The sequence below is a fragment of the Pseudophryne corroboree genome, chromosome 4 (assembly GCF_028390025.1).
Source record: "Pseudophryne corroboree isolate aPseCor3 chromosome 4, aPseCor3.hap2, whole genome shotgun sequence".
Taxonomy (NCBI): Eukaryota; Metazoa; Chordata; class Amphibia; order Anura; family Myobatrachidae; genus Pseudophryne; species Pseudophryne corroboree.
The window spans coordinates 86044825-86067625 of NC_086447.1; the positions used below are offsets into that span (position 1 = coordinate 86044825).

The following is a 22801-nucleotide window of genomic DNA, read 5'->3' on the forward strand; positions in this document are numbered from 1 at the left end:
CTTATTGGCTTGGCACTGAAAAAAGGGAGAAAAAGGTTATTATTACAATCATGCTATCATTACTATATGTGTGATTACAATATGACTAACACAAGCACCATACAGCTAAATGAACACGAATAAACAGAATAGAGAAGTGGCATGAAAAGAAATAACATATCAATGCTGCCTAGGGGGGATCCCCAACCCCTCCGTGGGGTTGCCCTGTGGAACCATATATCCCTGAATCCGTAGTTAGGGATATATTCATGAAGCAGTGAAAAGTGTGGAGAAGTGAGCCAGTGGAGAAATTGCCCATGGCAACCAATCAGCATTGAAGTATCAATTATAATTTGCATAATATACAATTGTACAGAGCAGCTGATTGGTTGGCATGCACAACTTCTCCACAGGCTCACTTCTCCACTCTTTTTTCACTGCTTCATGAATAAACCCCTTAGTCACCATCTCGGGGTGTAGTAACTAAAGTGAGGGTGAAATGAAAGTGGTATAGAGGAGTTTACAGAGGGTGGTCAGCAGGGTGGAGCACCAGGATGAAATATGGGACAGTGAGGAAGCGGGGATTGCGGTATTGCAGAAGGAGTAGAGGGTGGTTGACCGAGTCAGAAGAATGAATGGACCCCTTACAAGCGAGGGGTCAGTGTAAAGAGGGCGGCTTAAGGGTGGGAGCGCGGTATTAACCGCGCTCCTGGACGGCTCAGCGGTACTGCGGTGCGGCGCTGTGAGGGGCGCCCTGAGCCAGCACAGAACCCTGCACTGACCATTTCCAGCCTGTCGGGGCCCGCGGATCTCAGCCAGCACAAATTTCCTCAGGCCAGTATAATCTTCAAGAGCGGGAAGACAGCGCCATTGAAGGGGCGGAGCTTCTCCTCAGAGCGGACCCAGTAGCGTTCAACGCCATTTTTCCTGCCTGCAATCACTGCCAGTGGATGTCCAGGTCCCTCCAGAGCAACTCCAGCTATCTGTACAGTACCAGGGGGTTGTAGAAGGGAGGGGAGGCTGTATTGAGGCTGTGTCACCTATTAAGGGACACCGTCAGCGCTGGTTAGGGTCTCCAATCTCTGTCTCTCTCTGCCACTCTTGGAGGGGAAAATCTGTCTAAGTAAATATCCTGTGTGTTTGTGGGGTGTTTGGTGTGTGTGTGACAACATGTCAGGGACACTGTTTCCTATGCTGCAGAGGTTTTGTCTTCCCAGGAAGACTCCATACCATGTAATCAGCATTGCACTGTTGTAGCGCAGATCCCGGCTAGAGAGCCAGAACGGTTAGTCTCTCTGAGGGGGACTATTTCTCAGATTTCTGATAGGGTTGCTAGGACTGAGCATGCCACTCAGGTCCTACAATCCTCTATGGTTGTATGGTCTGATACTGCTTCCTCGGGGTCCCCTGCGGTACATTCTCAGAAACGTGCACTTGCAATGCTTATGCAGGATGACACGGACACCCACTCTGACACTGCAGACGGTGACGGGGATGTGTCGAGGGGGACAGCATCACTTTCTAAGGGGGTGCAGTTGATGATTGAAGCTGTAAGGGATGGTTTACATATTTCTGACACAGCTCCAGAGCAGGTGGAGGAGGCCTTTTTTACAGATCATAAGAAGCCCACCCTCACCTTCCCGGCATCCAAAGAATTAAACGCTTTCTTTAAAAAAGCCTGGGAAACTCCAGAAAAGATATTTCAGATCCCAAAGAGGGTCTTGGTTGCTTTTCCCTTCCCAGAGGAAGATAAAAAGAAATGGGAGTCCCTGCCGATAGTCGACCCCTCTGTCTCCAGGCTGTCTAAACAGGTGGTGTTGCCAGTCCCGGGATCTACCGCGTTGAAGGACCCGGCAGATCGCAAGGTGGATGCTACGCTAAAATCCATTTACACGGCTTCCGGGGCTATATTACGGCCTACTATAGCCTGTGCTTGGATTGCAAAAGCTATTGCCAGGTGGTCAATCACTCTGCAGGACGAGTCGGCTTCGCTGGATAGAGGTGACGTTGATTTATTTTTACGCCATATTCGGGATTCTGCAGGGTTCCTGGTGGATTCCATGAAGGACCTGGGTTCCATGGCTGCGGGGATCTCCTCCATGTCCGTCTCGGATCGCAGGGGTCTCTGGCTGCACCAATGGTCTACGGACGCGGACTCCAGGAAGAGTGTGGAGGGCCTACCCTACACAGGTCATGCTCTCTACGGGGAGGCGCTGGATGCGTGGTTTGCCACGGCTACCGCGGGTAAGTCTCCTTTTCTCCCCTCAGCTGCACCGGCTACGAAGAAGCCTTTTACAGCAGCCACGTCACAGTCCTTTCGGCCCGCGAGGTCTAGAAAGAACAAGCCTTCGAACACCTTCTTCAGAGGTGGTCGTGCCAAAGGAAAAAAAACTGCTCCCGCAGGATCCCAAGCCCAGAAGTCCGCTTCTGATACCCCTAAGTCCTCCGCATGACGGTGGACAGCTAGGCCTGGAGGAAGGTCAGGTGGGGGCAAGACTCCGGCAGTTCAGCCACGTCTGGGTGTCATCTGGCCTGGACCCCTGGGTCCTGGATATAGTGTCCAGGGGGTACAGACTGGAGTTTCAAGATCCCCCACCTCACCGTTTCTTCAAGTCGGGCTTGCCAGCTCTGCTGGCAGACAGAACAATTCTTCTGGAGGCCATCAGAAAATTGCTGGTGTCAGAGGTCATTGTTCCAGTTCCACCTCAGCAGTGGAACAAAGGTTATTATTCAAAGCTTTTTGTGGTACCAAAACCGGATGGTTCGGTACGGCCTATTCTAAACTTAAAGTCTTTGAACCCTTATCTCAGGGAGTTCAAATTCAAGATGGAATCTCTGAGAGCTGTCATCTCAGGACTGACGGAGGGGGAGTTCCTGGTGTCGCTGGACATCAAGGATGCTTACCTCCACATTCCCATTTGGTCGCCGCATCAAGCATATCTCAGGTTTGCACTGTTGGACGATCACTATCCGTTCCAGGCGCTGCCGTTTGGCCTCTCCACAGCACAAAGGATCTTCACCAAGGTCATGGCGGAGATGATGGTTCTCCTCCGCAAACAGGGGGTGAACATAATTCCATATCTGGACAATCTCCTGATCAAGGAGTCATCCAGGGAGAGGTTGTTGCGATCCATCGCACTCACGACCCAGCTGCTCAGGAAGCACGGTTGGATCCTGAACCTTCCAAAGTCTCATCTGGAGCCGACAAGGAGGCTGTCTTTCCTGGGAATGATCCTCGACACGGAAGTGCAGAGGGTTTTTCTCCCGGTGGAGAAAGCATTGGTGATTCAAACAATGGTCCGGGATGTCTTAAAGCCTACCCGGGTATCGATTCATCAATGCATCCGCCTACTGGGGAAGATGGTTGCCGCCTATGAGGCTCTGCAGTACGACCGTTTCAGCTGGACCTATTGGACCAGTGGTCGGGCTCTCACCTACGCACAAGAGGATACGCCTGTCTCTGAAAGCCAGGATTTCGCTCCTCTGGTGGCTACAACTTCCGCACCTTCTGGAAGGCTGAAGGTTCGGAATTCAGGACTGGATCCTTTTAACCACAGATGCAAGTCGCTAAGAGGTTGGGGAGCAGTCGCTCTGGGGGAAACCTTTCAGGGGAGGTGGTTGAATCAAGAATCCCTTCTCCCAATAAACATCCTGGAGCTAAGGGCCGTGTACAACGCCCTTCTGCAAGCAGCACAGCTTCTACAGGATCGGGCTGTTCAGGTGCAGTCGGACAACGTGACCACTGTAGCCTACATAAACCGGCAAGGCGGAACGAAGAGCAGGGGTGCTTTGTCAGAGGTGTCAAGAATCCTCCTCTGGGCGGAAAGGCACGCTGTAGCGGTGTCAGCAATCTTCATTCCGGTAGTAGGCAACTGGGAAGCAGACTACCTCAGCAGACACGATCTCCATCCAGGGTAGTGGGGCCTCCATCCGGAGGTGTTCGAGGAGGTAACCGGTTGGTGGGGGGTTCCTCACATAGACATGATGGCCTCCCGCCTCAACAAGAAGCTGAGGAGGTACTGTTCCCGGTTAAGAGACCCTCAGTCAGTGGCGGTGGACGCACTGGTAACTCCGTGGGTGTTCCCGTCAGTGTGTGTGTTCCCTCCACTTCCTCTGATTCCAAAGGTTCTTCAGCTGGTAAGAAGAACAAAGGTTCTGGCAATCCTCATTGCTCCGGACTGGCCAAGGAGGGCTTGGTATGCAGATCTACTGGATCTTCTGCTGGAAGATCCAAAGCCCTTACCTCTTCGGGAGGATCTGCTACTGCAGGGGCCGTTGGCCTATCAAGACTTTCCACGGCTACGTTTGACGGCATGGCGGTTGAACGCCAGCTCTGATCTCGGAAAGGTATCCCGAGTGAAGTCATTCCTACTCTGATTCAGGCTAGGAAGGGGGTAACGTCTAAACATTACCACCGTATTTGGAAGAAATATGTTTCTTGGTGTGAATACTGTGGTGGAGTTTCAGCTTGGATGTTTTCTCCTTTTCCTGCAGGCGGGAGTGGATGTGGGCCTTAGATTAGGATCCATCAAGGTCCAGATCTCTGCTTTGTCCATCTTTTTTCAAAAACAATTGGCTGTCCTCCCTGAGGTTCAGACCTTTTTGAAAGGGGTTCTGCACATCCAACCACCCTTTGTGGTGCCAACGGCACCCTGGGATCTAGATGTGGTGTTGCAGTTCCTACAATCAGCTTGGTTTGAGCCTCTACAGGAGGATGAAATCAAATTTCTCACGTGGAAGGTGGTCACTTTGTTGGCCTTGGCTTCTGCACGACGCGTGTCGGAATTGGAATCTTGTAAAAACCCTTATCTGATCTTCCATCAAGATAGGGCGGAACTTAGGACTCGTCCACAGTTCCTGCCTAAGGTTGTATCGGCTTTCCATATCAACCAACCTATTGTGGTGCCAGTGGCTACTGACTCCTCAATTGCTTCAAAGGCTTTGGACGTTGTCAGGGCTTTGAAGATCTATGTGAAAAGGACAGCTCGTCATAGAAAGACTGACTCTCTCTTTGTCCTCTACGATCCCAAGAAAATTGTGTGTCCTGCTTCTAAGCAGTCGATTTCACGCTGGATCAGGTTCACTATCCAGCATGCATATTCTACGACAGGATTGCTGTGTCCGAAATCGGTTAAGGCCCATTCTACTCGTAAAGTGGGTTCTTCCTGGGCGGCTGCCCGGGGTGTCTCGGCTTTACAGCTTTGCCGAGCTGCTACTTGGTCTGGTTCGAACACGTTTGCTAAGTTTTACCAGTTCGATACTTTGTCCTCTGATGACCTCAAGTTTGGTCAAGCAGTGTTGCAGGAGCCTCCGCGCTCTCCCTCCCGTACTGGGAGCTTTGGTACATCCCCATGGTACTAATATGGACCCCAGCATCCTCTAGGACGTAAGAGAAAAAAGGATTTTAATTACCTCTCGGTAAACCTTTTCTCGTAGTCCATAGAGGATGCTGGGCGCCCGCCCAGCGCTTCGTTTTCCTGCATTGGTTTTATAGTTCAGTACTGCCTGGTTCCTAGGTAAGTTCTGCGTTATTTACTCTTTCAGTACTGTTTCAGCTGTTGCTGAGTTTCCCGTATGTTAGCCGGATTTGTATGTTGTGTGAGCTGGTATGAATCTCGCCACTATCTGTGTAATTCCTTCTCTCGAAGTATGTCGTCTCCTCGGGCACAGTTTCTAGACTGAGTCTGGTAGGAGGGGCATAGAGGGAGGAGCCAGCACACACTATTAAACTCTTAAAGTGCCAGTGACTCCTGGTGGACCCGTCTATACCCCATGGTACTAATATGGACCCCAGCATCCTTTACGGACTACGAGAAAAGGATTTACCGGCAGGTAATTAAAATCCTATTTTTGAATACTGTCCCTTTTTGAATACCTTCCAATACTTTCCCCACTATAGATGTAAGACTAACTGGTCTATAATTACCTGGTTCAGCTTTGCTCTCCTTTTTGAATATCGGCACTACCTCCGCTATACGCCAGTCTTTGGGAACCATACCCGATTTAACTGAATCCATGAAGATCAAAAATAGAGGTCTTGCTAGTTCAGCGTGCAACTCCATAAGAACTCTCGGGTGTATTCTATCTGGACCAGATGACTTATTAATAACTTTAACTTTAACTTTTTTAATCGGTCACAGACCACCTCCTCACATAAATAAGCATTTAGCAGTGGGACATTATCTTTGTTGAGATTTTGTGTTAGACCCAGCATTTGGTCCTCTCTGGTAAATACCGATGAAAAAAACTTGTTTAGTTTGTTTGCTATATCATTATCATTTTTGATTAAGACTCCCCTCTTGTCCTTTAAAGGGCCTATACTCTCCTTCTTTAGTCTCTTGCTGTTGATGTACTTACATTTTTTTGGGGGATTCGCTTTGCTTTCCTTTGCTACTAGTTTTTCAGTTTCTACTTTAGCCGCTCTTATTCCTTTTTTGCATATTTTGTTACAGTCCTTATAGTGCTGGAATGACTCCGAATCCCCCTCAGATTTGTATTTTTTAAATGCTCATCTTTTTTTGTCCATTAATTCCTTTATATTTTTGTTAAACCACATTGGTTTGGGATTTTTATTCCTTTTTTGTGCTGCTGGTGGGAATACATTTACGAGTATTATTAATTAGCAGTGATTTTAATACATCCTATTTCTCTGTAGTATTTTTTCCTTGAAACAGAATTTCCCATTCAATGTCCCTTAACGCTTCCTTCATCATGTCAAAGTTGGCTTTGCTAAAGTTTAGAGTCCTAATTGAGCCAGTATAGGACTGCTTATGAAAACTGATATTGAATGTGACCATATGGTGGTCGCTGTTACCTATGGGCTCTCCTACTTCAATATTTGATACCAATTCCCCATTATTAGTTAATACCAGGTCTCAGATTGCATTGTACCTAGTTGGTTCCTCGATTAATTGAACTAAGTAATTATCATTTAGCGTGTTTAAAAACATATTGCCCCTAGCAGTATCACATGAATTGATTTTCCAGTTTATCTCGGGATAGTTACGTTTCCCATCACTACTATGTCTTCTACTCCTGCTGCTCTTTCAATTTGATTCATTTGGGGAGATGTACTAAGCCTGAAAAGTGATAAATATCACTGTGACAAAGCACCAGCCAATCGGCTCCTAACTGCCATGTAACAGGCTGTGTTTGAAAAATGACAGTTAGGAGCCGATTGGCTGGTGCTTTATCACAGTGATATTTATCACTTTTCAAGCTTAGTACATCTGGCCCAGTAACAATTTCTCGTCAGACACATTAATACCAGGTGGCCTGTAGCATATCCCCAATAATAACTTCTTTATTCCTTTACCCCCGCATGCAATTTCTACCCATAACGTCTCAATAGTATTTACAGTTCCTTCTTGATTATCTTCCCGTATAACAGGTTTTAGAAATGGCTTTACGTAAAGGCAAACCCCTCCACCCCGTTTATTTAGTCTGTCTCTCCTGTACAGCGTGTAACCCTCTAGATTGACTGTCCAATCGTGAGATTCGTCCCACCACTTTTCAGTAATGCCTATAATATCATATTCCTTGCTTGCTGCGAGGATTTCTAGTTCCCCCTTTTTACCTGTAAGGCTTCTGGCATTTACATACATACAATTGAGATATGTATTTCCCCTTATGGTAGGGACATCCTAATTCTTATGCAGCAAAGATGACCCGTAATCGTCATCGGTCACTGTTATTCTAAAACCCTTCGTTCCGGCACCAATCCCTAAACCACACATTTACCTCCCTAATCTCCCTCTGCCTCCCTGGACTAGCGCGTGGCACGTGTAATAATTCGGAGAATATTACCTTAGATGTCCCGGTAGCAGATTGCTCTATCTGTCTTCCTGATAATGGAATCCCCTACCACCACAATCTGACTAGGTACCTTACTAACTTTTATCCCAACTGCGCCAGAGGGGCCGCTCCTCTGGATGCTAGAGGAAACAGTCCCCTCCGGCACCGTCATTTCCTCACTATCATCCTCCGATTCCTCGTCCAGTCGGGCAAATTTATTCGGGTTTGATAGTTCAGAGATCTCGAGCCTCCCCCTCTTTTTCTACCTTCTAACTGTGACCCAGCTAACTGCCTGGTCATCCTCATCTACCAGTGACCCCTCCCGCAACTCCTCCACCGTTCTATCTAAACTTCGCTCTAGATTGGAATCTCCCTCAGTCACGTAACGGTTTGCTCTAGATCAGTTACCTGGGCTTCCAGGGTAACCGTTCGCAAACACCTCGTGCAGATGTACTCACACTGGGACGGTTGCTCCAGGTGCGCGTACATCTTGCACGACATGCACTGAGTGATATCCCCAATCCCAGCCCCACCCATATTTTTGTAAGGTCTAACTCCCTGTTACCCAAGAAGAAATATAGAAGCAAAACAATCTAGGCAAAACACTTACTATACAATGATGAAGTTAAGCTTATACTTATCTATCCCTTGTGTTCCCTAGTCCTTCGCTTTTATGCAGCAGTAGTCACCGGTTCCTTCGCTTTTATTCAGCAGTCTCCGTCCCCTTCCGTCCTCTCCTCTGATGTCTGCGGCAGCAGTCCTCCTTGCCCTCTTGTGCATCTCAGCAGTGGATTCAGACCCCGCAGGCCGATTGTGGCTCCCTGGTAGTACCTGCTGGCAGCAGCAGTAGGCTCTTTCCCCACCGGCAGCGTCCCTGGGCAGTACCTAGTATGCTCACACACAAAATAGAACAAAAACAAAGACAAGAAACAAAGGCAGCCCTATACCCTCAACATATCTGCCCCTCCCACACACACGAAATCTCAGCCCCTCACACACGCAACAATCACAGCCCCTCTGCTACTCCAAGTTAGAGACCCTCTCACTCACTCACAAGGTCAGCCCCTTGCAGCCTCACCAGAGACTTAATGGTATTGCAAATATTTGTGTTCCTGATTGCGTATTATAAAACTCACCTTTTTCTGTATTCTAACTCACCTGCTGCTGTTTCAAACTCACAATTCACTTAAAAAGCCAAGCCTCACTTCAGAATGCAAGCTCTCACAATGAGCAACTGACAATTTGCATGGAGTGTTTTCATGGGAAGGGAGTAGGAATGAGGAAAGTGGGAGAAAGGGGACATGCTGTAGGTGTGGAAGTAAGAAGACATAGGGGGAAAGGGGACATGCTGTAGGTGTGGAAGTAAGAAGACATAGGGGGAAAGGGGACATGCTGTAGGTGTGGAAGTAAGAAGACATAGGGGGAAAGGACAATATAATAAAACTACCATGAAACAGTGTATTCTGAAAGTGTAATGGGTGCTGTGGCCGCAGATAGGTGCCAGAGTATTGGGCTCACTGCCTAGTTTCAGCTTACGGAGGCTTTGTGCTCTGTGAATGACCGGCTTGTTAGTGACTACTCTCTGGGTTACCCCATCACACATACAGTGTGTGATATCCCAGTATGAGCCCTCTTTGCTTAATCCCTGTGGCTTCCTCGAGACCTCCCAGTGTACCAACTCCACTTCTACCACGCTAGTAACCACTAAAGGGGCCTGCGACCTGCATACCAGGCGCAGCAAAGTCCCAACCTCCTTACGGGAGTCCCTGATGAAAACCACTGGTCCACTAGATTCCGTATCCTCTGTACTAGCAGTACAAATACTGGCTGATAGCAGCCAATTCATTCTCGTAGGTCTATGACAAAAAAGCCATTGGAATACAGCAACCTGTCCTTTGTATTCCACAGAAACCTTCGGGCATTGCCTGATGTACTGTATAGATATTTCCTCTTCTAATGATCTTCTCTTCATAAATGTTGCGGTTGCTCTCCTGTCCCAGGAAAGCTGTGGTGAGCGGGATGTCGGCTGGAGCTATTGGGCAGTTCTTCGCTAGTCCAACAGATCTGGTGAAAGTTCAGATGCAGATGGAAGGGAAGCGGAGGCTGGAGGGGAAACCACCCCGGTGAGTTGTTGACAATCTAGGCATTTTCTGCCCCACAGCCTATTACATAGCCTCACAGCACCACATAATGCCCGTTACAGTACAGGCCACTGAAAGACCAGCTACTCTACAGGTGATCCCACATATTGTATATGTGTATAGCAGCTAGAAGATCTGGGTTACTGTTTCTTCTTACTGTATCGTCTCATCTGTACAGCTTTCATCTTTATTTCCAGAGTTCGAGGGTTCTATCATGCACTGGTAACCATTGTGTCCAAAGGAGGAATTCGTGGCTTGTGGGCAGGATGGATACCGAATGTTCAGAGAGCCGCATTGGTAAATATGGGAGGTAAATGGACCTTGAGTGAAGATGACCTGTCTACTAGCCACCCAAGCACCGTGAACCAGCACCATTTTTTAGGGGATATGCAAATAGCACCCAAGTGACTTATCAGATGTGTACTTACTAGTGTGATCTGGCTGAAGCCTGCTTCTGATTGTAAAACTATTGCAACCCTTAAGGGGGGTACTCACGGAGAGATCCATGCTTAAATCTGAGCAATCTGACTAGATTGCTTAGATTTTAAGAACAGATCACTCGTGTGTACCCCCCACAGCGATAGCGATGCGCGGCCCCTCGCATCGCTATCGCCGCTGCTAGATTGGCCTGCACGCAGGCTCAATCTAACACGTCGCTCATTTCACCCGCTGGGTGAAATGAGCGGCCCCCCGTCCTCCCCCACATCGCTCAGTACACATCGCGCTGTGCTGAGCGGCGGGAGAGATGTGTGCTGAGCGGTTCGCTCACCACACATCTCTCCCGTTTATATGGGCCTTTAGAAACCAAAGAGAGATGTGTCAAAGCTTGGAGAGAGATATAGGCCCAGATTTATCAAGCCTTGGAGAGTGATAAATAGCACGGTGATAAAGTACCAACCAACCAGCTCCTAACTGTCATGTCACATGCTGTGTTTGAAGGAGCTGATTGGCTGGTACTTTATCACCGTGCTATTTATCACTCTCCAAGGCTTGATAAATCCGGGCGAAAGTACCAACCAATCAGCTCCTAACTGTCATTTTTCAAACACAGCATGTGACATGTCACAAGTGAAAATTCCAGGCGCTATGATTTATACAAATGCGTAAGCAGCTCTCTCAGGGGCAATTGGTATTTCGCCCCTGAAATAGAAACAGACAGACCAAAAAAATGAGAAAGCGCTATTCACATTTGATGTGGATTTTATTTATCCTTAAAAATAAATTTTCACTAAAAAGCACATAGTATGTATTCAATTTAAATGCCGGCCGGCAATGCACAAACAGTAAATATAAAAATATTACAATAAACTCAGTAATAATAATCTTGATATTTCCTTTCACCTGTATATTATAAGTACAATGACTCTGATTTACAATCTGTCTATATTATGACAGAGATTCACATGCATACAATGTATCCACCTTAGGATCTTCTCATGTTAGTATGTTGTTACTATTATAGCCAGGCAATTGTTGGACTTGTGCCTCTGTAACAATATTAAACCATGCTGGTATCCATGAATCCCGGGTTAATGGAGTGCATGTATTTCACAGTGGATTTTTGTGATAAATTTGTTTAAAGATGTTAATTGCAGTTCATAAATAAAGTTAATACATGTATGGTGATTTTGCCACTGTATAAATAATATTAAATGAAAGTACCGTACAGATGCCTCTGTTCAAACGCACTGATTAAATTGCTGCTCCTGGCTGGTGTTCCGCAATTGCCTTTAGTTGGAGTTGAACGGCTTTTATCCGCGGTGTGTTCTCTTTTTCCTCCCGGCCGGTAAACACTATCCCCGGCCTTATCCGGAGTCCGAGAACGGGTGATGTTGAAGATTTCTGCTCTCCACAAGGGCTGTGCTCAGTTTTTCCTCCCGGCCGGTAAGCACTCCCCTCGGCCTTATCCGGAGTCCGTGAGCCGATGGTGGTGAAAGTTTCTCCTCTCCACAAGGACTGTGCTCAGCTGGCTGGCTGGTAAACTCGGTCTACAATGCAATGTGACCGGAGATGCTGACATACGCGTTTCTCCGCCTACTTGCAGGTATCGGCGGCTTCCTCAGTGTCATGAGATTTCTCCTCTGACTACTCCTTTTTAAATAGCCATTCAATTAATCAATCCATGTGCATTCAATTAACTAATCATTCCCTCTCTCTGAAGGCACAAGTCTCTATTCTAATATCATTTATTATTCAATTATATATTGCCTAGGAAACAATTTAAATATACATATATAATACATATAAAAAGAATAAATGGGAGAATATGACCATGATAGGCATTGAACACATCAAAACAACAAGTAGAGGGGGGGATCGTTTCAATAGGCTCCGCAGACGCGAAGCTTATTGGATCTTTCTGTTAGACACCATGGTTCCCTCAGGCCTGAATGACACAGTAGAATTAAATGGAGTGTAGAGAGGATTAGGAAACTGTCCATTGAATAACTGTATACATACCCATTGACACATTATGCTGAGTTAAATAGGGATCTAAGAATAGGGATATACATTGAATGCATATACCACATGTGTATATATGCATGTATATATGCATATATATATACCTGGTTACATCTATTGGGGAAACAGACACAGGTAGACATTTTAGGTCATACTAAAATGCTATGTATTTAGCAGATTATACTTATATAAATATATGAGATTATGATTGATATATACTGTCCACCATACTAGGTAGCAAGATAATAAATAGAAATGGTTTATAAATATTAATAATGGCCATAAAAGAATATAGTGGAGTTCCATAACAGAGATTTGCGTGTCCCGCTTTCTTTGACAATTAAATTATAATGATTAGAAATACTCTTATATATAAATAAATAAATAAATATAATTATATAAAATAAAAAAGAAAATAAAAATGCAAACAAATGCAATTATTATAGGTATATATTAATATATGTCGTATTGGCACTATAAAAGAAAGATCCATTTATTTTATTTTATTTTATTTTATTCTTTTTTTGATTAGTAAAATTTTTTTTAAGCATGTAAATTGCACACTATATATATATATTCTTTTTATATGTATTATATATGTATATTTAAATTGTTTCCTAGGCAATATATAATGGAATAATAAATGATATTAGAATAGAGACTTGTGCCTTCAGAGAGAGGGAATGATTAGTTAATTGAATGCACATGGATTGATTAATTGAATGGCTATTTAAAAAGGAGTAGTCAGAGGAGAAATCTCATGACACTGAGGAAGCCGCCGATACCTGCAAGTAGGCGGAGAAACGCGTATGTCAGCATCTCCGGTCACATTGCATTGTAGACCGAGTTTACCAGCCAGCCAGCTGAGCACAGTCCTTGTGGAGAGGAGAAACTTTCACCACCATCGGCTCACGGACTCCGGATAAGGCCGAGGGGAGTGCTTACCGGCCGGGAGGAAAAACTGAGCACAGCCCTTGTGGAGAGCAGAAATCTTCAACATCACCCGTTCTCGGACTCCGGATAAGGCCGGGGATAGTGTTTACCGGCCGGGAGGAAAAAGAGAACACACCGCGGATAAAAGCCGTTCAACTCCAACTAAAGGCAATTGCGGAACACCAGCCAGGAGCAGCAATTTAATCAGTGCGTTTGAACAGAGGCATCTGTACGGTACTTTCATTTAATATTATTTATACAGTGGCAAAATCACCATACATGTATTAACTTTATTTATGAACTGCAATTAACATCTTTAAACAAATTTATCACAAAAATCCACTGTGAAATACATGCACTCCATTAACCCGGGATTCATGGATACCAGCATGGTTTAATATTGTTACAGAGGCACAAGTCCAACAATTGCCTGGCTATAATAGTAACAACATACTAACATGAGAAGATCCTAAGGTGGATACATTGTATGCATGTGAATCTCTGTCATAATATAGACAGATTGTAAATCAGAGTCATTGTACTTATAATATACAGGTGAAAGGAAATATCAAGATTATTATTACTGAGTTTATTGTAATATTTTTATATTTACTGTTTGTGCATTGCCGGCCGGCATTTAAATTGAATACATACTATGTGCTTTTTAGTGAAAATTTATTTTTAAGGATAAATAAAATCCACATCAAATGTGAATAGCGCTTTCTCATTTTTTTGGTCTGTATGTGACATGTCAGTTAGGAGCTGGTTGGTTGGTACTTTAGGGGGACATGTACAAAGTAGAGAAAAGAGTGGATAAGTGAACCAGTGGAGAAGTTGTCTATGGCAACCAATCAGCATTGAAGTAACATTTATAATTTGCATACTATAAAATTATACAGAGCAGCTGATTGGTTGCCATGGGCAACTTCTCCACTGGCTCACTTCCCCACTCTATTCGCTGCTTAGTACATCTCTCCTTTTTTTTTAAATCTCTTTCCACTTTATCTCTCTTGAAGGTTTGGTACCTCTACCCCGTAGTGCAGGGGTGGGGAACCTCCGGCCCGCGGGCCATATAAGGCCCGCGAAGCCGTTGGCTCCGGCCCACCCACTTCTCTGTGAGACACGCCGCCGCTCAGTCCGGCGGCAGCGTGTCTCAGCTGTCAGGACAGGGACTCAGGAGGAGAGCGCGGCGGATGGCGGCGGCGTGTAGGACTAGAAACCAGCCGCCGGTTCGTGAACCAATCAGAGCTCGCGGACTGGCAGCCAATCAGGAGCCGCGGCTAACGGTCCGCGAGCTCTGATTGGCTCTCGAACCGGCGGCTGGTTTCAAGTCCTACACGCCGCCGCCCAACATAGCCGCGCTCTCCTCCGTGTCCCGCCGAAAGCAGCAGCGGTAAGCAGGACGGGGGGCCTCTGTATACCTGGCACTGTGAGGGGCAATTGTATACCTGGCACTGTGGGGGGCATCTGTATACCTGGCACTGTGGGGGGCATCTGTATACCTGGCACTGTGGGGGCATCTGTATACCTGGCACTGTGGGGGGGCATCTGTATACCTGGCACTGTGGGGGCATCTGTATACCTGGCACTGTGAGGGGAATTTGTATACCTGGCACTGTGAGGGGCATTTGTATACCTGGCACTGTGGGGGCATCTGTATACCTGGCACTGTGGGGGGGGGGGGATCTGTATACCTGGCACTGTGGGGGCATCTGTATACCTGGCACTGTGAGGGGCATTTGTATACCTGGCACTGTGGGGGGCATCTGTATACCTGGCACTGTGGGGGCATCTATATACCTGGCACTGTGAGGGGCATTTGTATACCTGGCACTGTGGGGGCATCTGTATACCTGGCACTGTGAGGGGCATTTGTATACCTGGCACTGTGGGGGCATCTGTATACCTGGCACTGTGAGGGGCATTTGTATACCTGGCACTGTGGGGGCATCTGTATACCTGGCACTGTGAGGGGCATTTGTATACCTGGCACTGTGGGGGCATCTGTATACCTGGCACTGTGGCTGGCATCTGTATACCTGGCACTGTGGCTGGCATTTGTATACCTGGCACTGTGGGGGCATCTGTATACCTGGCACTGTGGGGGGCATTTGTATACCTGGCACTGCGAGGGGCATCTGTATACCTGGCACTGTGGGGGCATCTGTATACCTGGCACTGTGAGAGGCATTTGTATACCTGGCACTGCGGGGGCATTTGTATACCTGGCACTGTGGCGGCATCTGTATACCTGGCACTGTGAGGGGCATTTGTATACCTGGCACTGTGGGGGCATTTGTATACCTGGCACTGTGGGGGCAATTGTGGATCTGGCACTGCACTATTGGGGGCATATGTGTATCACGTCCCATTTTAATTGGCCACACCCATTTTTTTGGTGCGCGCGCCTCCGGCGCGCACACACAGTGCCTCTAAGAGGCAGACCTACTGGGGGGCAGGGTAATTTTTTAAGTTGAGAATTTTTGTATGGCCCCCGAAGGATTTTATAAATATCCAAATGGCCCTCGGTAGAAAAAAGGTTGCCCACCCCTGCCGTAGTGTGTCACTGTGTGCTTGTACAGCTAGTCTGGTTGCTCTCTCTGACTGTCAGTTTCCCCGATCTGTAGACCGTTTGGCCGTACATGCATGGGGCAGAATAGCTGGACGGTGGTGTAAGTGATGTGAGACAGAATTGATCAGCAGAGAAGAACCCGCAGGCTCTGCACATTTTGCTGGTGTGTCTGGGTTTGTTACTAATGAGTGTAATATCTTATATTCAAGTCTTAACAATAGCAGTAACTTGCCCCATGCATTTTTTAGCTACTTTACTCTGTAAATGCAAATTACAATTGCTGGTAGATACAGTCCCTGGATGTAGCACCGTGGAAACAGTTCTTTGGGGGATATTCAATTACAGTCCGAAGTTCCGACAGGGCGGAAAGACGTTACTTTCCGACGATAATCGGATCTTTCCGACACTTCAATGTTCAATTGAAGTGCGGTTTTTCCGCCCTGTCGGAAATTCCGACAAGTTGAAAAACACATGGATGAGCGGAATCTCTGCTCATCCATGTGTTTTCGACCCCGCCATAAGAGAGGGCGGAAATAAATGGTCAAAATGGGAGGGGAAATGAGCGGAAATGGCCCGCTAATGGATCTGACTGTAATTGAATATCCCCCTTTATGTCACTTTGCAGTCTCCATCCTTGTTCAAGCTGTGTCTCCTCCTATTTTACAATATTGCCTCCTCTGTTACACCTTTGATATTTGTCACATACTTCCCAGTTATCGACCTTACACATCTGCTGGTGGGGGTCATTGACCAATCGTAAAGTCACATTCCGGGGGTATCAGATTTAACTGTATTGTGATTAGTAAGAGATTGTTGTGGGTGAAAATTGTTTGTCAAGAATGGTTTACAATGATCAACCAAAGTGAAATTCCCTATAGCTCTTTACATAACAAATTCCACACAGACACCCAGGCAAACATGGCTGCAGGGACCTTCGTAATCTGCCTCTTCAGTATAATAATTCCATGTAACTGGACCCAACGCTATGTTGCTCTTCCTTTTCCTGTGTTGTGTTTCCCCCAGACCTGACCACTTATGATACTGTCAAACACTTTCTGCTTCGGAACACAAACCTCAAGGACAACAGTGTATGCCACAGCGTTTCCAGGTAATTTATGCATGGTTTTTAATGTTTTTGTACAGGTAGTTTAGTTTTATATTGAGTTGATTTGTGGCATTTAGCAATGTGCATTAGATCAGTGACACCTAACCTTTTTATTAGCTGGGATCACCAAGAGTAGCAGTTTCCAATAGATCACAGGTTCTCAAACTCGGTCCTCAGGACCCCACACAGTGCATGTTTTGCAGGTCTCCTCACAGAATAGCAAGTGAAATCATTTGCTCCACCTGTGGACCTTTTAAAATGTGTAGGTGAATAATGAATACACCTGTGCACTTGCTGGGTTACCTGCAAAACATGCACTGTGTGGGGTCCTGAGGACCGAGTTTGAGAACCACTGCAATAGATTGTATCGTAGCCTCTAAATATAAATTACTTATTAATTCTGGTATAAGTCTAAGTCAGGGGTCCAGTCATTTTTCACTTCATAACTGGGACACTCAGAGGACGGCCACGCCCCTCGCGATTTCTGTAGGCTATAAATGCCATCCCCTGTTGGTGCGATCAGTTATTGGAACCTATTACCACTTATCCTAGTTATTCTGATGCAGGAGGATCTTAAATTCAAGGACAATAACCCAATTTAGACTTCTACTCTGCAGGAAAAAAAAATTCAAAACATCAGGGAGTTTTTTTGTGACGTCATCCACATAGATTATTATAAGAGCGGGGAACGTGGAGATTAAACTTTATGTATGTATTTATCTTTACCCTAATGCCTGACAAGATCATAAGAAACAGTCTGGCAGAAACAAGTGGCCTATAATTCTACAAGGCACTTTGCTTCAGCTGTTTCCTGCGGTCGGAGCCAGAAAACTGCTTGTTAGGCACCGCCAGGGCAAAACACAGACCATTTGATTAAGTAAACATCTATTTAAAAATAAAAAGCACATTTTGCATATGAATATTTTCATACCTGCGATCTGGTCTGCAAAGTAAGTGCTTCTGATCTGCTGCTGGCTTGGTGGTTAAAAAAGTGATTGCTTTCTCAAGACTTTATTTCATTTGTTTTATTCTGACGTCTATTTCTAAATTCAGTTGCCTTTGGATATGACACACATCTGCTCTACATACAGTGCTGTATCCAATGCAAAGAGTGCAGCTGAGCTATATTCTGTTTCTCAGAGCAGTGAAAAAATATAGCACCGCCTGATTATATAAATACATGGCAAAGTGCACAGAATGATACATAGAGGAAAGCAATGTATGTAATCAGAATGCAGAGGGGGAAAAAGAAAGGGGGTCTACACCGCATTTTTTTTTTTATTTAATTGCATTTATCTAAGAAATATAAACAATCTCCTACTTTAATATCATAGGTAATGATCTCTGCAGCAATCACTATACAGGTGTCCCTTATGTTAAAACATTGCCGGTTTAATAACTCTGGAAACAACCTTGGCGCAACCCGTTTAATGGTTGAAGCTCTTCCAGCCTTTAATCCAGTGAGAGAAGTTTTTAGAATAACCATTATGGGCAGATTGATGTGATTGTCAGAACTAATTATGATGCTTAATGTCTGACCTCAATGTTTATCTTTGTAAATAGCATATGTTCAGGTCTGGTGGCGGCAACTTTAGGCACACCGGCTGACGTCATCAAGACCAGGATAATGAACCAACCAAGAGACAAGCACGGGCGGTGAGTATATCCTTCGGGTGTTGGATGCAGGAAATGATACCAGTCGCAATGAAATTAATCCTATTTTATTCATTTTCTGTTCTTGCTTCCTTCAGGTCAGCACATAGATTAGAAGAGGACCTGTCACAAAGTGGAAGATGCATGAAACTTTGGAGACAGATAAAGTAGCAGCCAATCAGTTCCTGTCATGTCACAGGCTGTGTTTGAAAAAAAATTACAGTTAGGAGCTGATTGGTTGGTACTTTATCTCTCTCCACTTTATATCTTTTTCAAAGGTTTGATACATCTCCCTCTAAAGCTAGGTACACACTATACAATTATCTGGCAGATAATCTGCCAGATCTGGCTGGTTGGAATGAAAATTTGTTAATGGATGAGAGCAAATGACAATCGACCATTTGCTCCCAAACACTGGAAAACGGACAAAAACTGTCGTTCATACAAGTTGGTTAAATATGTGTTTGAACGACAGTTTTTGCTCGTTTTCCAGTGTTTAGGAGCAATTGTCATTTGCTCTCATCCATTAACAAATTTTCATCCCAACCAGCCAGATCTGTCAGATTATCTGACAGATAATTGTATAGTGTGTGCCTAGTCTTAAGCCCAGTACTCACGGGCCGATCAAGGAGAGATGCGTGCTGAGCGAACCGCTCAGCACACATCTCTCCTGCCGCTCAGCACAGCGCGATCTGTGCTGAGCGTGCGGGGGGAGACGGGGGGGCCGCTCACTTCACCCAGCGGGTGAAGTGAGCGACCCGCTAGATTGGCCTGCATGCAGGCCAATCTAGCAGCGGCGATAGCGATGTGCGGGGCCGCGCATCGCTATCGCCGAGGGGGCTACACACGGAGCGATCCTGCCGATATTCTAAGCAATCTAGTCAGATTGCTTAGAATATCGCTCCGTGAGTACCCCCCTTTATGCTTTGCTATATCAGGCCTTGTTAGTAAAATGTGTTGTATTTTAGTCAGTGCGTTAGGGTTTTTTAGTATGCTCTCTCCGAGGCAGCAGGCTTCCTCTAGGATAGAGTAGGAAACATGTAAGAAATGACGTCGGCCCAGGAGCTGGTCCTCTATTCTGACAACCCACTGCCGCTGGGAATGGGATCATTGGGTCGACACTTATTAGGTCGACCACTATTGGTCGACAGGCACTAGGTCAACACCTGGAAAAGATCGACATGGTCATCATGTCGACTTGGAAAAAGGTCAACATGTATTTTTTTTGTTGTGTGTAGTTTTCTTCGTAAAGTGACCGGGAACCCCAAGTAGTGCTCATTGTCCCGTTGCGTGGCTCGCTTCGCTTACCATGCTTCGGGCTAGGTGACTCGCTCTGCTACCGCTGCGCTTGGCGCAGGTTACTATTCCCAATCGTAGTCCACATGGATCGTAAAGTATAAAAAAGTTTAAAAAAAAATGGAAATAAATTACCACATATAGATCCACCTTGTCCATTGCACTATGGCATAATTTGCCAAGGTTACCCATATACTAGCCTGATACTCTCTCCACTTTATCACTTTCCAAGGCTTAGTACATAGACTCCCCTAAGGGGTCTGTGTACTAAGCCTTGGAGAGAGATAAAGTAAACGGAGATAAACTACCAACCAGCTCCTGTCATTTTTCAAACACTGCCTGTATCGTGACAGCTAGGAGCTGATTGGGTGGCACTATATCTCTCTCCACTTTATATCTCCAAGGTTTAGTACATAGATCCCTTTGTCCCTTACTCTTTATCCGATTCAGGGGGTAATTCCAAGTTGATCGCAGCAGGAAATTTTTTAGCAGTTGGGCAAAACCATGTGCACTGCAGAGGAGGCCGATGTAACATGTGCAGAGAGAGTTAGATTTGGGTGTGGTGAGTTCAATCTGCAATCTAAATTGCAGTGTAAAAATAAAGCAGCCAGTATTTACCCTGCACAGAAACAAAATAACCCACCCAAATCTAACTCTCTCTGCACATGTTATATCTGCCTCCCCTGCAGTGCACATGGTTTTGACCAACTGCTAAAAAATTTCCTGCTGAGATCAACTTGGAATTACCCCCTCAGTGTGGGGAGGAGGAAAGAGGTCATTGACATCATTCTTAATGTCTCCGCTATTGTATTGTAGTTTATGTGATTTTGGCCACTTCACGTTCCTGTGTGTCTGTTTTACAGGGGGATCTTGTACAAGTCTTCCACTGATTGCTTTATTCAAGCCGTACGCGGGGAGGGATTCCCGTCCCTCTACAAAGGTTTCATTCCTACGTGGATGAGAATGGTAAAAGCTTTTCACTTGGATGTCAATAAAATACACAAATATACACAGACATCCTTTTTAAGTATTCTCCTGAGATTTGCTTAATATCCATTTAGTGTTTACAGTGATACTGAGAATCGTTTGGCATAGCATATGCAGATATATTTACAAACGTGTTTTATAGTTTTAAAGTAAACCTGTCCAGCGTGGTTTCTACCCCATCCATCAACAGCTGTGACTTTTACAAAGTTTAAAAAGCTGCACGAGGTTCAAGAGACTTGTGAGTGTGAATGTCAAGCTTGCAGTCTCCTAGGTAACTAATTTCCTTGTTGCACCAGTGCAAATCCATGGAGGAAAGTTCTGCGGGTTGAAGTATGAAAGAATAGTTTATCCAGCTGTTGGTTTTGATATTGAGCATGGTAGAAATATTAAGTTATATCAGTCATTGTTCAGTTTTGGGTGGTTATGAAAAAGCTCTTTTGTTTATAACTCTTTGTTGGAGCGCTTATGCCTGCTTATAGGGGGTCATTCCGAGTTGATCGCTAGCTGCATTTGTTCGCAGCCCAGCGATCAGGCTAAAAAACAGCATTTCTACGCATGCGTCGCAATGCGCACGCGCGTCGTACGAGCACAGCGAACAATGTAGTCTTGCACAAAGTCTAGCGAGGCTTTTCAGTCGCACTGGTGGCCGCAGAGTGATTGACATGAAGTGGGCGTTTCTGGGTGGCAACTGACCTTTTTCAGGTAGTGTTCGGAAAAACGCAGGCGTGGCTGGGCGGGTTTGTGACGTCAAAACAGGAACTGAACAGTCTGAAGTGATCGCAAGCGCTGAGTGGGTTTTGAGCTACTCTGAAACTGCACAAAAAAAATTTGTAGCCGCTCTGCGATACATTCGTTCGCACTTCTGCTAAGCTAAAATACACTCCCAGTGGGCGGCGGCATAGCGTTTGCACGGCTGCTACAAACTGCTAGCGAGCGATCAACTCGGAATGACCACCATAGCTCTTTTCCACAGGGAGATATCTCCTTTTTGGATCTTCTTATTTTTAGCTCTTTTGTGGGCAAACAGCCCTTTTCACTTTCAATGTTATATACTTTGTGTCTTGGCATATAGCTCTTTTGTTTCGCTTGTGCTTATAGCTCTGTTGTGGGCACGAAGCTCTTTGTGATTATTTTGTCTTGCTCTTGTGTTGGTTGAAATCTTTTAGATTTCCTGGTATTGTACTATGTGACTACCTCTCTGTGTCTGACTTTTTTAGGTGTGGAAATGTGGCTAACTATGGGGCAGATGTATTAAGCCTAGAGAAGTGATAAGGCAGTGATAAGTGGAAGGTGGTAACACACCAGCCAGTCATTACAGGTTTGAAAAAATGACAGGAGCTGATTGGCTGGTGTGTTATCATCTACCATTAACAGACATTAGTGGGAAGATATCCTGATGTGTTGCAGTATTGCAAGGTTTATCCACCTGAACCAGCTTTATACAGACACAATGTGTGACAGGTGCCTGGGTGAGAATTGTACCTACAGTTGTCCTCAAACATCGTTGCGTAGAGTACGATTTAGGCTCCTGAGATAATAAACCTGTTTATGCTAATAAAATCCAGAACTTAGTACACTATGTAACGACAAAATCAATAGATACTAGGACTCCGTATACAATGTAACGCCAAAATCAATAGAGTGAACGGGTGGCAGTGTGGCTCGGGGAGGTGCATTGGTACAGGCATACAGTGAGTTCATTGGGAATGAATACTAATGAGTGATCATGGGGGGAGGTGCAGAAGCCTGCATTGAGTTGCATACTGCAGTGTAGGGAGCTGCCTAGAACGGGAACAATACAGTGTAAATAGCGCCTCAGCATACCATGGCATTGAATACTGTAGGAGATCTTTTTATTTTTATTTTTTTTATACATAA

The 22801-nt window shown here is 45.5% G+C and overlaps 1 protein-coding gene across 1 annotated transcript in view; it reads left to right on the forward strand.

Annotated features, from left to right (window-relative positions):
• The window catches only part of SLC25A27 (solute carrier family 25 member 27), an 83579-nt gene that overhangs the window by 13608 nt on the left and 47170 nt on the right, over window positions 1-22801 (forward strand). Inside the window, exons 4-8 of the mRNA XM_063915223.1 lie at window positions 9774-9896; window positions 10112-10224; window positions 16906-16990; window positions 18551-18643; window positions 20800-20902. Of these exons, the coding sequence (XP_063771293.1) occupies window positions 9774-9896; window positions 10112-10224; window positions 16906-16990; window positions 18551-18643; window positions 20800-20902 (517 nt within the window). The remainder of the gene's footprint in view (window positions 1-9773; window positions 9897-10111; window positions 10225-16905; window positions 16991-18550; window positions 18644-20799; window positions 20903-22801) is intronic.